This window comes from Pocillopora damicornis, chromosome 2 (assembly GCF_964200805.1).
Source record: "Pocillopora damicornis chromosome 2, jaPocDami1.2, whole genome shotgun sequence".
Classification (NCBI taxonomy): domain Eukaryota; kingdom Metazoa; phylum Cnidaria; class Anthozoa; order Scleractinia; family Pocilloporidae; genus Pocillopora; species Pocillopora damicornis.
This window is the reverse complement of record NC_142671.1, coordinates 27,342,359-27,360,136: the sequence shown is the minus strand read 5'-3', so window position 1 is coordinate 27,360,136 and position 17,778 is coordinate 27,342,359. Positions and strand designations below refer to the sequence as shown.

General features: G+C 38.8%; 2 protein-coding genes and 1 pseudogene across 3 annotated transcripts in view; 2 read left to right on the top strand and 1 right to left on the bottom strand.

Moving 5' to 3' along the window:
* LOC149050577 (uncharacterized) overlaps positions 1-5,468 on the top strand; it is a 71,496-nt gene extending 66,028 nt beyond the window's left edge. The window contains exons 13-14 of the mRNA XM_089197541.1: positions 4,492-4,563; positions 5,351-5,468. Coding sequence (XP_089053667.1) covers positions 4,492-4,563; positions 5,351-5,429 — 151 coding nt within the window. The 3' untranslated portion in view covers positions 5,430-5,468. The remainder of the gene's footprint in view (positions 1-4,491; positions 4,564-5,350) is intronic.
* Positions 1-17,778, bottom strand: part of LOC149050568 (uncharacterized) — a 195,225-nt pseudogene that overhangs the window by 99,927 nt on the left and 77,520 nt on the right. The window lies entirely within an intron of this gene.
* LOC149050576 (uncharacterized) lies at positions 6,854-11,634 on the top strand. The gene is made up of 5 exons (XM_089198134.1): positions 6,854-7,894; positions 8,305-8,386; positions 8,730-8,768; positions 9,499-10,629; positions 10,807-11,634. Exons 1-5 carry the CDS (start codon positions 6,863-6,865, stop codon positions 10,848-10,850), a joined length of 2,328 nt encoding a protein of 775 aa, XP_089054260.1. The 5' UTR covers positions 6,854-6,862; the 3' UTR covers positions 10,851-11,634.

The following is a 17,778-nucleotide window of genomic DNA, read 5'->3' as shown; positions in this document are numbered from 1 at the left end:
AAATGATAGATATTTTGAAATATGAGGGAATCTCAAGATGTGGCCATTTGTTTGATCATTTCGTTGCGGAGAATCAAATGAAAATAAATATTTCCAAATTTTTGTCATGGTTCTTACTTCAGGTGTACATACTGAATACCAAAATGAGTGGAGCGGACTAAATTTGCGTATGAACTGCTAACTACCCGCTGATCGCAAAAGCTCAAAGCTGTAGTGTATAATTTGCCCTAAAACACAATTTTTTTAGAAATAAGGGGAATATTCTTCTAGAATAAAGTAATTCCAAGTGTGTTTCATTTGGGGTTTTGCACAATGTTACAGTTAGCATTATCAACGAGGTATTTTCAGCCGCATCAAAATTAGTCCTTGGTTACTTAAATCAGTCCAGAGTAAATTTGGGAATCATGCATAAAGGTTTGAGTGTATGGAAGGCGTTTGAATCTAGCAGTTCAGAGATTACAAACTGTGGTGTAAAGATGAAGCACCGAAGATTAATTTTTGGATTTACATCATTGAGGTTTTTTTTTCAAACAACAGGGCATTTTGCCTGCAAAAAGCATTGGTTCTGATTATGCTTAAGCTTACGTGATATCAAAATTTGACAGAAATCGAGTATAGAGGCCTTTCTGCGATGCTTTTAATCACCGTGCGCAAGCCTGGTTCTGCATGCATGATTGTGTGTCAGTTTTGAGCAGAGGTTCATGTCGGTAACAGATTAGGCTAATTCATTTCAGTTTAACACGAACTTTTTACGCAATCCTGGAACGCCTTCAGTTGTTTACATATCAAAAAGGAAGCCTTTCTCGTCACTTTGATCTTGAAAAAACCTACCTGCTGATGCTTTTGATTGAAAAGTTGGCTGATTTCTGCTGTTAATTGCAAAGTTTCGCCTTGCGACTAACTCACGGCTTACGGCGGCTAATTTCGCACTTTTTGGGGGCATTATCAAGCGAGCTTTACGGAAGTCGGCTTACTGTGATTTCTCCTCTCACTATCATGGAAATTTCGTTAGTTAAGTTGCGTCTTAATGAAAACCAATGGAAAATCGTAAAAACGCAAACGACTACCGAAGGTGATTAAAGTTTTCTTTGAAACGCAATTGCGCGCGGTGTTCCATTTAACTAAGTTATTGAACTGAGTACTTGCAGTTTTTAATAAACTGTTAATTGATTTTTGCTTTATATGGAAAATGACAAAATGAAGTAAATGAGTGCGAGTGAGTGCGGTAAATTAAAATCTGTCGCGTCATTTTTTGAAAGCAATCGGAACACGGAGCAAATTGGCCGTCACGTAAAGTGATTTAACGAAAATTTTTCGTCTTTACGATTGAAGGTTCAAGATGGAACCATACCTTTAGAATCTATCCATCACCTTTCCTCTTTGAACTTAATTGTCTTAATCATTCTTACACAGAGGGACGTGTTCCTAAGACGCTGCAGATCTGTAATTGACACCATTATGATATACTTAGACGCTATCTTCAGTCGAATTTAAAAAAATGCGGTTTTTCAGTTTTGGACGGTCCACTTGAAAAGAAAAATTGATCAGAATAACAACCAATATCGGTTTCAACCTTAAATGCATGAGTAGCACATGAAAATCTATTGCATCAGTGACTGAAAGTCGCCGCAACAAGTTCATTTTAGAATTGACCGTCATTTTAATGCAATCTGCCACCTCTGTGGCGTCTTTTCGATCATCGTAAACAGTTTTCTTAATTTTCAAGGTTTACTTTCACTCATCATAAAAACCTTTCACTTATTTCTTTTTGTTTATCACTGAAAAAAGACCGGTTATCTTGTTCTCTTCGTCAAGAAAGAAACGCATCGAACCCAACAAAATTACGAACTTTGTTCATTGACAGTTCAGTGAGGAAACCATATAGTCAACAATGATATCAATTCACCACGTAATAATGAAACAATTTTTTTGTGTTTCTTTATTATGGTGCTCGTTTCGAAATACTTCACTTCCACGTTAACTATGGATTATCAAAACCGGCTGTATATTATAAGTGAATTCTGTCTAGGCCTTCCAAGGTGAGCTCGCCGTCCGCTTTCCAGATAATTCACTTTGAAGAAATGATGACGTTTACTTTTCAATTAGCTGGGACTCAAAGCACCAACGGGTAAGCTGTCTCTACGGTTACGTTGTCTCACGGTCTTTGTTTCGACAGCAGCTGTGTCTTATTTCTTTTAGAAGCCGACATTTTTTCTCTCCTGATAACAACTGCAACTTAAATTTGCCAACTTCGCCGTTGCATGAAAAGGCTTGATTAATAAGCAGCTTTGCTTTTAATTTTGTCTTCCAGATGAACGCCGCATTAAGTGTAACGACGACCTCTTTACTACAACGGAAAGTCATTTTGATATCAACCACTTTAAGAGCTTTTTCGTAAACCTCCATGTTGAGCGGACGATCTGTATCCAGATAAGTGTTTGCGGTAGGCCTAATTTAACAGAAAAAGTACTGGTTTCAAATTACTTCGGCAAAGTTTGGACGGAACTTACGTACATTGCCTCCCAGTGAGCACAGCGCATACTCTTTTAAGCGGTATCAGTTGCTATCAGCCCCGTTATTCAGTTGAGAATTAAACCTGGGCACAGTTCCCGAGCATAATATCAGCTTATTTACGAAGTCAGTGTAGGCGCAAACTTTTAAGTCTTAGCTCGATAACCGGGCTGGGGTATTCATAGGAGATAATTTCAACCACGGTTACAATCTTGCTGATCAGACCCAAGAGACTCCAGTAACAAACTTCAGCGCTTGCCAAGGTTCAAAAACCTCTCTGATTTTAAAATATTGTAAGTGATTCATGTTTGTGATATAACTGGCTCAGTACGTGTCTTGTATAATGAGCATTAATTAAAGGTAGCGTTGGCCAAAATCAAAGGATCAGCTTGGATACGGACTATTTCTCTGGCATCTTCTTATGACTTAAAAGTTTGTTTAAGGATGTTAATTGAGTAAAAAGTTAAAAATAAACATCCACTTTGGAAAGAGATGCCATCAACTAAGAATTACCAGGGTTCAAATGTTTAAGGTGATAGAACAAAATATGATAGAACACATCCCCTACAATACTTTAACAGCACCTTCCCCTTGGGGCTTGACAAGGACCATACGCTAGAAATGATCGCTGATGATTGATGATTAACCCAAATCAAACTTTAACAATCGATTGTCATTTTTCTTTAAAAAAAATGTATGAAAATTCTTCAGCAGCTTTCAAAACGATTTTGTCAATATTGAGTTTATTTGGGATTTTAAATGAAAACAGAGGAGCTCTAAATTCCAGTTTTTAAATAACATTTTTCTGGCAGCTTTTCTAGATGTTCCAGAAAAGGGTTGTTCAAACTAAAAGCATAAAATTCCGGGTGGTGCGATTAGAAATACGAACATTAACTCGTAAATGGGCGCACGTCCGATCATTCATTTACATGTCACAATAGCGTTACTAAGGTTTAACCATTGTTTACCTGGCGACCAGGATAGTCCTTTCGGTGAAGGCGTAACACGATGGAACTTAATTGTTCTTGTCACAATGCACGTGGCAACGTTTTGGTCCAAATACATTTATGGGATGTTTTTTCAGGAAGTGTTTGAGCACACTGATGAGCAGTAGAACAGTTTGCTGAATACCAAGGCGCTAATACGCTTTCGAAGGAGGTTTCTATAATAATCATGTTTAACTCGACTGACTTAAATTAGGGATGAAACAGTTTCTATAATATGAGACAGGGTTCGGGAAATCATACCTGACTGCACAAGCAACTATTCTTGACCAAATATGTATTTAACCAACTTTAATTGATATTCATTTGCTCGTTGAATTGTTCAGCTTTTTTTTCTACTCTCGGTTGGAGGACATACAACTGCAAAACAAGGAAGGAGTAACTCTCGAAAATACAAGTATTCATTATCATTTTAGTTTTACAGAGGGTCAGTACAGCGAATAAACCTTTCTTTCCTCCTCCCACCACTTTTGCCCAAAGTTCGCTAAATTTTTAAGCTAGTGTACTTTGATTGGATAAACCTCAGAAATTTTAGCAGAATTCTGAAAAAAAGGCTTTGTCATCCATCCAAGATAGTAACTGCACCTCGGAATTCTCCAGAAAAAGACAGAAAAAGAAGAGAATTAGAGATGTAGAAATTCTTTCCCTCACCCCAGAAAAAAATCGACAGATCAGTGAAACAATGCTTTTATAGAAGTCCAAATACTAGCATGCACTAAATTTTGACATTTTCAGCAAGGTAACCGCAAACTGCATATCAGTCTAACTTTCCGGCTGTGAGGTTTTGTTTTGTTTTTTTGTTTTTGTTTTTGACTTTATTACTATGTTTTCAATATCGGATAGCTCTTGAAGATGTCGTAAGGAGAGGGCACTTAAGAATCAATGAAGATAGGAAGAAAGTTTATGTAAATACGTGCTTACCACTAAATTTTTCTATATTTCTGATAATAATGATGTGCCCTCTATGTTGTTCTAGGGTTGTTTACGAAAACAACATTAACTATCTGCCACGTGAAGTTTTTAAAGGCATGAAAAACATAATGACTATGTAAGTAACTGTTTCTAAACTATCCTCTGATTAACGGTAACGAGGTACTGTATAATTAGTAAGGGTCTCGTGAAGATGCAATTATAGCAATGTATAGCCATTATCTGCGACGAGTTCGGCTCAGGTAAATCAAAAGGCCTACTAAGTTCCAAACCAAAAACACGGACAATCTTCTACACCCGAGGACAGATCATACCTTATGATCAAAACCATGCGTGATGGACGACGAAATATTACGATTGTGAAAGTGAAAACAGGCTGACTAAGAGATCATATTAACTAGAAGAAGAGTGAACCACCAAAAGGCAAATCAGACAAAACCTTGAGAGACACCAGGTCTCTTTACCCACCAAAAACAAGATCCTGCTAAGGTATCCCCTTCCAGATTCAAACACTAAGTTTACAAAGACTTCTAGCGTGAAAACCTCTCGAGGGTAAGTATGACAATACTCATGGGTTACTTAAATCGGCATCAGCCACGCGGATAGAAATAGATCTATCAATTGCGACTTAAATAGAGAATGTTTTATTCATTCTTGATAACTTAACTGTCACTTTGAAGAACTTCTCAGTAAAATGAAAATTCGTAAAAATACTTATGTGACGTTATTGTATGGCGCACTGCCTACTGTACGGTGAGGTTCTTTTCTCGTTGCAGAACATTTTGAACAAATGGAAGATATTGCCTTCCATCCTTGACTAATTTTCTGTCCAGTGTTGTTTTAATTTACGCTTTCATGCTCGTCAGTTGACGCTCTACACTTTTCACTGTTTCATCGTTCTGTAGGAGCTTTTATTTCAACAATATCCGCACCGTTACCAACGAACAATTCAAAGATGTCGCCCCAAGTATTCGATTCCTGTGAGTATAAGTAAACTGATAATATTCCAGGTGTGTTCAAACTACTTTGAGTTCAAGGGAGACAGATATTGTTGGTGCGACCTTCACGTGCTGTAAACTCAAGGATAAGCACCCCTCCCCCATTTTAATAAATGTACAAGTGATCATACCACTGGCCGAATTGTTTAAGAAGGGAAAATGGAGTAAACGATTTCACATACATACCACCACTGTTACACTAAGAGTACCAACTGTGCCGCTATTATCGATCGGCTTTGTACATTAATGCACAGTTTATTCTTTTATTTTCGCCCACATGTTATACTTCTTGGGACGATCATATCTGGTCACAAGAAAAAGTTTGGGAAAAACTCAAGGGAGGGCCCCTCCCCATAAAATACCCTCTCTGTAGTGAGCGACCCATCTTTTCAACCTAAATTTTAAATGGGTGCACCAGGTGCTCATTGAAAGATTAACAGCCTATGAATATAACAAATAAAGACACTTCGGCATAGCCTGTGCAAGTATGTTTTACATACTCAATGACGAGTTATCCGTCTTCGGTGTTAGTTATCTTTCAAATAGTTGTTGAGAATTGGGCAGGAAAAGGAACAAGGGAGAGCCGAAAAACTGATTAATACATAACGGTAATAGGACTGAGTGGAGTCCAATTCGGTCTGTGATCATACGAGTGATCAACAAAATCAGACGACTGCGAGGTGGGAGTCCGATTTGTTAATCACGACTATGATTACACACAGAATTAGATAACAAGAAGTCCTGTTACCAAGTAATCATAGCCATTTGAATTTCCGAAAAAACAAATTCACCTAAAACAAATATCTCCAGTAGAGACAACGTCTTAAGTCAAAATTTCCTCCATTTTGAAAATTCCCCAGTTTTTCTTTGAATAAGTGATTGTTGCTGTGATTATTTCAATCATTTCTGTGATTGGTGGATTAGCTGAGTAGACTTAGTACGATTGGCTGCTTCAACTGTCCGATTACCGGTGTCCGATTACAGCCAACTGTCCGATTACACTGTCTTATCACAACTGTATGGGATGATTAGTGAAAAATGAAGCCACGAATGCTCCAATAATATTCGAGGAATTAGTAATGTTTGTGATTAATAGGCTAAAGATATCGATGTTATCAAGAATTAGCGAGTAAGGTTTGCCTGAATTATTTTCCTTAAATTTGCAGGTACTTCCATTACAACGAAATGCGAGAACTACCGGAGGGTTTCTTTTTAAACATGAAGTATCTAATAACTGCGTAAGTCAAGTGAAATGTCCTCCACGCGAGGAGTTTAAAACTGAAAAATTTCATTTGCCAGTGCCTAGTTATACTGCACTGACTATATTACTATTACACTTTCATTTTCTTGTAAATTTAGATCCTGTGACGGATCAAATTTGTATTTTTTCCCCTTTTATTGTTCATTTCAACTCTTTTTATGAACCGTAGGACTGTAGACACCAACCTGATGTGTTGCCATTTGACGAAGCAGGATGCAGATTGCGACTTTGCTTATGTCGACAGCTTCGCCAGTTGTGAAACTTTGTTCAGAAATCGAGCTCCAAGGGAGTGCCTTTGGGTGGTTGGAATTATGTCGTTGGTTGGTGCTGTGTTTGTCATTGTGTGGCGGTTGGTGTTTAAGGAGAAGAAGAAGAAAAACAAGATACAGTCCATCATGTTGATACATTTGGCTGGGGCTCATGGACTCATGGGTGTCTACCTCATAACTATAGGTGTGGTGGATGCCATTTGGGCAGGGGAGTATTATTTGCATGACTATTACTGGCGTTCAAGTTTGACATGTCAGATAACAGGTGCCATTGCCGTGTTGTCAAGTGAGGTGTCTGTTATGACGATTTGTTTGCTCTCCGCCGACCGGATGAAGAATATTCTATTCCCCTATCGTGGAAAGTCCCTTACACTTAAGGTTACGCACCTTTTGTGCTTCCTTATTTGGATTGTTGGTGTCATAATTGCATTTATTCCCACGGTGGGCTTCGACTACTTCGGTAGTCGCCAGAAAGGTCATCACTTTTATGGCAGATCAGTTGTATGTCTGCCATTGCAGCTTTCCACTGATAAGCCGTCGGGCTGGGAGTACTCTGTTGCCATGTTTGTGGGTTTAAACTTTACCCTTGTGCTCTTTGCCGTTGTGGCATATGCGATGATAATCTATAAGTCCTGCGCATCAAACAGGCGCATGGCTCAGCAAGGGACTGAAAGAGAGAGGAGAATGAAAGCCAAGGCAAGGGCAGCCGATCTAAGGAGGGAGGCCTCGCTCGCCAAAAGAGTGTTCTTCATTGTTCTTACCGACTGTGTCTGCTGGCTGCCTATTGTGGCGATTGGAATGAGGTCTCTCTTGGAAAAATCCTTCCGTACACCTGGTGACCTGGCAGTTTGGATCGCAGTCTTTGTTCTGCCGGTTAACTCTGCCATCAATCCCATTCTTTACACCTTGTCTACCCCACAGGTACATGTACTCTCAACTTGAGCGGTTGGAAAAGTATATATTCAGCCAATAAGTTAAATTTTGCATTTATATCATGTCTCTCAGATCACAGATCACATCTAAATTCGACAAGAATAAATAAGTGAAACACGAACCGCCAAGAAGTGTCTCACTGTGTATAATTTTACCGTATTTCATATCAGCTGGTAAACTTGATTTCCGCCATTTCTGAGATCCCTTTGCCTCAGAACTCTCTTCTGTATGTAAAACGTGCACGTTTTCATTGTATCGCACTCGGTTTGAGAGTGGCTGGAAAGCTGCGCAAACGTAGTTTGCATTCCTGGGGAAATCAAAGACTCGAAGGGTTGAAAAACTGGTGAGGAAGCACTGTTTACTGATTATAACCTCGTGTTTTGTTTCGATGTATTAAGGTCCGAGGAGTCATCAGAGCCAAACTCCAACCATTGTGGGATTATCTGGTGGCAAAACTCGGCCGAAATCAAGATGTTGAAGGTAATTTTTGACATTTTAAATAATCTTTGATCATTCTGGGGAGTATTTTTCTCGTTCTTTAATTTTTTGGTTTCATGCTATAAAGTTACGTTTTAAACAGGTTTAAGAGCAGATATACCGTGGGTTAATCAATCAGATCGGCTCGTAAGCCAAGAGATACTTTTTGGTTACCCATATGAATAAGAAACAAACAGATCTATGTATTTAGTGGCGCGTGAGCTTGGGTATTTCATTTAAACACATAGGTTGACTCAACCTCAAATGATAAAAAAAGACGTTGCCTCATGAATGAATAATTTGTTATTGCTGATGTTTTGTCCGCTTGCTTATATTTTTCCGTCAGTTCAAGATCAGGGAATAGAGATGAGAGTCATCGAAGAAGGTACGCACCATTCACTTCTCCACAGACTAAAACAAATTTCAGAACGCAATACCTAGCATTCAAAAACCAAGAGCAAAACAGAAAAGCCAAAGAAAAGCATTGTTGTAACTTTGAAGCAATTCGGTTCGACCTTTTTGCCATTATAAGAAACGCGTAAAAAGTAATTTAGCCTCCAGTTTGAAGTTTACAGACAACCACATTTTGAGTCAATTTAATTACTGTAATTTTTCTTTATATAATATGTTTAATCCTACTTTGACTGATTCTCAATTATTATTTAGTGGAGGGAAGACTTATAGATTTTTTCATCACTAACAATATTTCGCTTTTTGTCATAAAACACTCACATAAAAAATCGAAATGGGCTAAGAACATCGGAGACTTAATCGGCTGAGTCCAGTGCACCACATTTTTGATGTTACCACATTTTGTCGTCATATGTTATCTATGAATGAACAGACGCACGGCAACATAGGCTACTTGTTTGGTCGACCGTGAAAAGTTTTCAAATAATGGTTTTAATAAGGTATCAAAGCCACAAAGAGATATTCGGAAAGAGTAAAAGCGGAGCGTAAATGATTGAGGACGGAGAAGTTACACGATGCGGTTACCAAATGCAAAAAGCACGGTATAGTTCGTTTTACAAATTTGGCGATTTGGCCGACTACAACCACCTGAGGAAACACTTTTTAACCTTATTCCCTTTTTGTGTTTATTTTATTGAACACAGTACAAAACCAAGAGGAAGTGGGGAGCACTGACGATAGTGAGGATGAATCGCAAGAAGAACAAGGAGATGGTGAGCACCATGCAAGATCAGGCGAAGACAATGAACAGCCTTTTGAATCCCAGCAGGTTGAACATGAACAAGACGAAGAACCAAAACAAGGAAAAGAAGAAGCCACTGAACAGCAGCAAGTTGAACGTGAACAAGACGAAGAACCAAAACAAGGCCAAGAAGAAGCGACTGAACAGCAGGAAGTTGAACGTGAACAAGACAAAGAACGAAAACAAGGCCCAGAAGAAGCGACTAAACAGCAGGAAGTTAAACGTGAACAAGACGAAGAACCAGAGCGAGGCCAAGAAGAACCCATTGAACAGCAGCAGGTTGAATCTAAAAGAAACGAAGCACCAAAAGATGACCATGAAGAACCAACTACAGAGCAGGAAGTTGAACAAGATCATCAAGCAGATTCAAAGGGAAACAAAGAAGTCAGCGAGACGCAACGAGAAAAACAGGAGCTAAATGAAGCCAATGAAAAACCTGAGCGAAAGCTGAAAGGAGACGACCAGGAATCCAAACAACAGGGCAGTCAACAACAAGAAGAAAAAGAACCGAACGTCGACCATGCAGGGCCTGATGAGCTAAAGGATGCAAGTAAAGAGAAGAACAAGTCGAAAAGAAATGAAAACGAAAGTGAACAGCAACAAGAGGAAAATGAACAAGATGAGCAGGAGAAAGAAGAACACCCTAAAGAAACCGAAAAGCAGCAAGTTGATTGTCATCAAGAAGAACGAGAACAAGACCATAAGGATCCTAAACTCGAGAAAATTGGACAAGAAAAGCCAAAAGGAGACGATGAAGATTCTAAGAAAGAGCAACTGGATTATGAACAACCAAAAGAAGACCATGAAGAACCTATGAAAGACCAACTGCAGCAAGAAAAACGAAAAGGAGAGAATCAGGAACCTAAACAAGAGCAACTGGAAACTGAAAAGCCAAAAGGAGAGTATGAAAAACCCAACCAAAAGCAACTGGAAGACGAGAAGTCAAAAGGAGCCTGTGGGGACTCCCCACAGCAGGCTGATGAGTCCGCGGAAGATAAATCTTCACGACAGCAGCAGCTGATTGCAGACGAAGGTATGTTTTGCCACCCTCCATTTTCGCCAAAATTCAAAGTTTTGGAGCATTAATTTCTCGTTTATCAGTCTGGGTAGAAGAAATATATCTTCACTACTCCAAAACTCTTGGTTATTTGTTTTAGGCGACAATGTTAACTAAAGTATCATGATAATGAGTTGCTTTGTTATTCAACAGGAGATTACGAAGAAGATGATGCGGTACTGGATACACGTCTGTAATTGCTAGCATTGACTCATCAAGTGTTTTTTAGTTCTAGATATCGTTTTAGTAATAGAAAGATTACATACCGTTATTTCATTAAAATGACGTATTTATTTAACCAAGAGCATTAGAGGATAACTCATATAAGGTATTACAGTGACTAGTGCGTGCCCGCAATGTTTGTTTTCATTTTCTGATAGTCTGAGTTGTCGTAGACAAGCACAAACAGCTACAAGAGAAAGGAAGTTAGTATGGTATGCTAAATAGATAATCGTGAAAGCATATTTACGGCCGTGTTGCGCTTCCAGTGTCGTCAGAGGTTTCCGCAACTGATTTTATTTCAATATGATTAGGTTTATTAGTACTTATAAACATGATTTAACTATCTACTTAGCATTCAGTTGCATCTATTACTCATTATTTATTGACTTTAGTCCTAGCATGTTATTTAGTAGGTGGCTTAATTGTTTTTACAATGCTACGCCACTAATCGTATTTACTCCACTGCACACATATATCAAGTGCACAGGTCAGATAATGTATTTTCATCTGGCTCTTTATTTATTCACCTTTGTTGTTAACCTACGATTTAAGTTAAAATTTGGTAGAAGCTTGCACAAAAATATAAGAAAAAAGTATCACAGGAGTGAAACTCAAGTGAGAATGTTATAAAGGTGTAAGGTGTTTCATAATTTGTTGTCAAGCCATTTAGTGTCTAATTAAAAAAAATTAAAAAATTTTAGCTCTCACTTTTTTTGTCTTCTAATAATTGAACCATCCTGGAGTTCAATAGTGTAAAGAGTATCTTATAACTGGAAAATCACCTTTGATCCTGGAAATCAATTCAGTTGCTGCAGGATTGTTCAAAATAAGTTGAATCAAATTGTCAGTTGACGGATCAACCAATAATACGGGACGTGAGCTCCAGGGAAAGGTTGAAATTCAAGCACAGAAATGGTAGGAGAAGTCGAACGCAAAGATTTCATCAACAAGCTTTCTTGTATCTCCATAAATTTTGAATGAAGATCATGCACTGTTGTCTCCTAGAGTCAGTGACAATCCCTGGCTTAATGTTACTACTGCCACCAGGATATATATATATATATATATATATATATATTGTAAGCGCTAATATATGTCGCAGAGTTTGTCTCGTATTTTCTTTTGGGAAGAAGCAACGATGAACCCGTATTAATAAACTGATATAGTGTTTGGGTTTGGTGGACTCGTGGGCAAAAAAAAAAAAAAAAAAAAAAAAAAAAAAAAAAAAAAAAAAAAAAAAAAAAAAAAAAAAAAAAAAAAAAAAAAAAAAAAAAAAAAATATTTAACTATATATTTATTTTCTTTCGTCAATGCCTCGTTGGCGCAGTAGGCAGCGTTTAAGTCTCGTAATCCGTAGCAGGTTGCAGGTTGCAAGTTCTAGGTCGTAAGTTCGATCCCCACACAGGGCACTTCTTTTCATTTTTTTTTCTTATTTCTTAAACAGAACTGCTTGCCACAAACCATGATAAGATACACGACAAAATTTTTTAATTTGCTTGCGGTAAAATAATTGAGAAGTCCTGCAAACGAATTCTGGCCTCAGAACGATCCCATGAACGATTTTCAGGTCACGCGGCTGACTACCAAACCTCATGAAGGCTTCATAGAATTTATATTACAAGGATCATACTTGAGGTAATTAAGCAGGAAAAATTGAAAGGTATCACTTCAAAAGTTTGTGTGTAATTATCTCTTACTCCCTGGACTTCACTGTCTGGTTTCCACTCCCCCACAAAATCGAACAGAAGTAGGTTTCCATTCCCCCGCAAATTTGAACAAAAGAAGTAGCGGAAAGTGTGGGAACGAGATGACGGCCGGTTTGTTTTGTCTCTCACCTGTATTGAGCGATCACTTAAAGCGATCACTTAAAGTTTAACTACTCAAAGTCGATGTTAACACTATTTTTGAGCGAGTGTTGGTGGTCAATTTACGGTATGAAGTGCCTTTTTTGTCGTTTTTTTAATATCCAGGTTTTGGGACTTTCGCCTCGCTATTCCCCATGGCTGACCTCATAATGCAGGTTTGACTGTACTTATTAGCGCGACTCAAAACCAAAGCAATAATCAGCCGAAGTTACCGCGGCATAAGGAAAAAGAGAGTTCGTTTTATCTTAGACCGTAACAGTGTGGCGTGAGTCTTATGATCTGCATCACTGGTTTTCTTTTAGCTAGAGTTGTTCATTGATATGTCTCGAACAATTCATAAGCCCAACTTATTACACAGTGAAAAAAAAATGATGCAAGTCTTCTTTCTTACAAACTACCATGTATCCTAATTGGAAAGCTAATCGGTGCATCAAATTTGTGAGAAACAAAAACTCCGTATGAAAATGAGTGTATTGTTTAGTGAGCTGAATAACTTTGGTTGGTTTATAAATGAATGAAAATAGCTGCTTAAATTAAGCAGCCACTTGAGACTCAAAAACTGTCTTTGTCCCGTCCTGTCAAGCTTTCGCTGGACAGGCCACGTACTAATCAGAAATCTACATCCTGTACTTTGAGCGTTGAAAGACATCTTTTCCCTGATAAATATGATGCAACTGTTTTTCAGCCGACTGAAATCTACGATTCGAGGTGGTACTTGAAGCACTGTTGCACTGGCTAGACAGCGCTGACCTTGATGGAAAATAACGACCTCCTTCGGATTGCAGGTCTTCATTGGCCCCCATAGCTACGACAGAGATCTTTGGCACCATCGGCTCGTCGGGTTTCTTGGTAGTCCTCTCCGGGCCGGCACCGAAATGAAAAGAAGAGTCGGGGGACATTTGCTCCGCATAAATGGCTATTATTTTAGTGAGAAAGGACACTGATGGGGAATTAAAAACACTGAAATGCAAATACCAGCTGTACTCGTCGTCCACAGCAGCATTCTCCGAAGTTTTTGGCGAAGGGTACGAACGATCATGATTGCATGTTATTGAAATTTCTTTCGATTTCCGTCCAACAGCAGAATTTGGCGGATGCAACTTTGTGTTGATATTTAGACTTCGCCGAATTGTGTCCGCTCGAACGGACGTAGCATTTGACACTGTATGTATCACCTGGCACGTTTGTTCTTTAGAATTTGCGATTGCTTGTCTTTCAATAAAAGATTTTTTAGTGTCAAACGGCGGCGCGAAAGGCGAGTGACGTTCAGGAACTGATTGGAAATATCAAACACACGTAAAAATTCTCGTCATTTTATGGCTCTTCTCAGGGCTGGAAAACCTTGCAAAACACCGCACTTTCAATAATAAAGAAGAATTGCGGTGATTTCGCCAACGAGTGATTTCGCCAACGTCACGTTCGGCAACGTCTTTGGTCGCTTCGCCAACGCGATGAGTCGCTCGGCCAACGTCCTACTGGTCACTTCGCCAACGCCAAATATCTAGTAATAACTTAGTAATAGCTTAGTGAAAAGGGTGCTTACTGATGCTTCGGATGTAATGCTGATACTTGGGTCAGAACAATTTTAAGTTAATGCTAGTTTCGCTTGGCTGACTTCCAAACAATTTGCATATTTTTGACAGATCCAGAAAAAGCCGGCGTGTGAGCACTAACATCGCGGTAATTTAAAACTGTTGAATAACAAACTCCGATGGCTTCCAAATGTGTTCCAAAAATGTATAACTCAAAATTTTACTTTAAAAATGCGTTACGATGTGAATTAACGAGTTAACATTTTTCAGAAACAATCAGAGTTTGTTTTCCAGCCTTCAAAACGAGTCAGAAATAAAATATAACAAGTATAATATCAACAACATTTTAATTACAATACGTACTTTTATAAATATTTACAAGTGCAAAATATTTTAGTGGAAAACCTATTTACAAAACCTTCTGATTCACAAAATATTTTCAATGCAAAACTTCTGATTCAAAAAAATGCTTTAGTCAAAACCTATTTACAAAACCTTCTGATTCTCAGCTTACTTCGCGCTAGTTCAGTTCGTTCATGATCAGTTAGAGCGCGCTGGTCCATTCAAACGTCCTGAATAGTTGAGCAGCGGTTTTCTCGTTGTTCTCATACTTCTCTCAACTTGCGAATAGTTTTGCCTGAATGTTTCTTGTTGTACGTTGTTGAATTCGTTTCAGTTTGTTGTCAGAGACCAGCCTTATTGTTATTGCCTCCCGATCAAGTAACTCAATCAAAAGGTATAAGGGCAAACCGCATTGTCCTCCAGCTCTGCGATTGAGGGCGTTATGCCAGCCTTCCAGGTCGTTATTTGTGCGGACGGGCTCCAGTTTCTTGGGGTGAATACTTCACTCTCAATCCACTGTCGTCGGATGTACTGGAAAAGTCTCCCCAGCTGGTCGGTTTGGGCCTGCTCCTCGAGTAGGTCGAACATCGGTTGGATTTCCGGATACGGGAGGAACGGGAGGGCCATTAGCTTCCTGATGTACTTGTAAACGGAATCGTCGTCCATGTACGCCCTTTGGAGGCCAAGCTCTTGTACCTTAAAGTAAAGGTCCTCCATCAACTTATAATCCTGGCCCAGGTCTCTACTATTTAGAGTATCAGAGTATATATAAGTAAATATAACTTACCGGTGTTACACATTCGATGGCTCCAGCGAAAACATCCATCGCACTGAACCGCTTGGTGCTGAGGCCGTACCAGTTCGTGACAAACAATACAGTTTAAAATCTGCGCAGTAGCCATCATGATATTAATAGTATTCCGAGATAAAGGTTTCCGAGATAATTCGTTATGAGTCGTAGAGTGTCGTAATCGTATGATTGAAATGAACATTCTTCGCATGCTAGTGTGTTTTATACACTTCGAAGGATCGAAATATCATACCAGTTAGTTTCAAGCCATTGGATTGGTTTATTTAGAACAATAGTGTAAAATTAACAAGTTTTAACACAATGAGTTTACGCGTCTATTCATATGGTAATATACAAGCGTGTGTTTCTTGTAATACTTATATACTCTTGATCGAAGTTATAATATGCGCTGGAGTTATAGAATTAGTAGTAGTAGTAGTCTACAATGTATTTATATAAATCTCTGTTCTAGAAGTCTCAAAGGTAATTATATAAATCTCTTTTATCGACAAATAAACCTTATAGAAGAACTTAAGGAAAAGGTTGCACACACGCGACTTTATTGCTCTAAGTTAAATTCAGCAACATACAGCGCCGGTGACGCGTGGCGTGCCGTGCATTTATGTGGGCCCACTGTGTTTTAAGTTGCGCGTACAAGAGAAGGAAACTAAGTCCGAACAAAATAACGGAAGGAAACTAAGTTCGAACGGAGAAATCAAGTCAGCTCAGTCAAGTAAACAACACACAGAAGCAAGAAGGAGTAATGGTAAATTTTTATCTAGAGTAAACTAATACATTGGCGAAGTGACCAGTAGGACGTTGGCCAAGCGACTCATCGCGTTGGCCAAGCGACCAAAGACGTTGGCGAACGTGACGTTGGCGAAATCACTCGTTGGCGAAATCACCAGATACCATAAAGAATGTTGCAGTAAGATGAATTAAATGTAGGTTTTATGACTGCAAGACTTAGTGCAAAACTTCATTATTTGAGTTTAGCTGGTGTTTACAGGTTGGAAAAAAAATATATGTATAGATAAATATTGCCGCCATAACTAGACTTGAGAGCACTCCTACTCGCTATTAAATTGTATGTTTGTCGAAGAGTGCTGAAACATTGACATTAGCTGACGTTGAATCGATGGAGTCGGAGTTCTTAAATTTGCGTTGTATTTTGAGCTAAAAAACCTCCCAGAAAGGGAGTTAAAAAAGATTTCATTGAGGAACTCGAAAAAAGTGTTGAAGACAAAAGTAGTCTTAATACAGGCATGTCAACACAATTTGCACCACATACGTGGCAAATAATTGGCTTGAAAAGAGCGATGTTGTTGAGGACGAAAATTAATTGACGGAGTTTACTCGAAACAATAACTGTCAGATTCTGAAGCATTTTCACTGAGAAACACGCGCAGCGTGGAGAGAAGAACTTGAACCATCTACACTGAACAACAATCAACGGGGCGAGTTTGCTGGGAATAAAAAAAATTTGGAAATCATTCCGACAGAATTTTTAAACACGACCAGATCGCAGTCCGCAGAATTCCTTGAGTTCCAGTGCTGGTGGTATTTTTCTTCAACTCTGATTCCTCCAGCTGAAAGTTTTAAAAACTAATGAGACGAACTGATTTGAAACTTGAAAATAATTTGCATTTTTTAGCTTTCTGTGTGTTCGTTTCCACGTGATGAGGTTTGTAAAACAGTTCTTATCGGCATAAAAGGTGATAGTCTTGTTTTTCAACCACAAGTTATCACTTTGTTTGTTGTGTATTGTAACACTCAATCTGAAAATATCTTCCTCATGTGCTTGCGACCCTTGTCATCTTTTCGCGCCGTTTGTTGACTCGTACTATTCTTCTCACGGCCACTCCATAAATGCCTGACGTATTTCATCGCCGTAACTTCAGAAGAGGGGCATTTTGCTGCGCATATCCGGTAAATTTTAGTTTGATACGAGAACCGCTGGTATGCGCCTGCGTCGGTTTCCCTTTCGAGAATCACGAAAGAAAAGAAGCAGTAAAATACGTCGGAAAAAACAATGGTTCGAGTATTTGAGACAACCTTTCTTCTCATTTTTTCTTCTGTAACGTAGATAGAAGCGGCAAATCCTTGAAATTATTGTGTGATGTGTGGAAGGAAGTTATTTTCAGAATGCAAAAGATTGTTCGAGTCTTGTCTCGTGATTGTCTGGGCGATCGATGAAGATGATGTTATTTTGCAAGTGGCCTGTCGAAGAGTACAAAAAAATTGGATAGTATACTTTTATCGTGTCATTGCTATCTCAAGTTATCGGTGATCATTTGAAGTACTCGCCTTTCTGTAAGCGTTTTTTAGAGCTTCAACTGTACTGCTAGTGCAGTGTACCTCCAATTTTGGTAAA

Coding starts and splice junctions, on each gene's coding strand:
- LOC149050576 (XM_089198134.1), top strand. CDS start 6,863: ATGAACCGTAGGACTGTAGACACCAACCTGATGTGTTGCCATTTGACG. Junction 7,895..8,304: donor ACACCTTGTCTACCCCACAG/GTACATGTACTC, acceptor CGATGTATTAAG/GTCCGAGGAGTCATCAGAGC. Junction 8,769..9,498: donor GATGAGAGTCATCGAAGAAG/GTACGCACCATT, acceptor TATTGAACACAG/TACAAAACCAAGAGGAAGTG.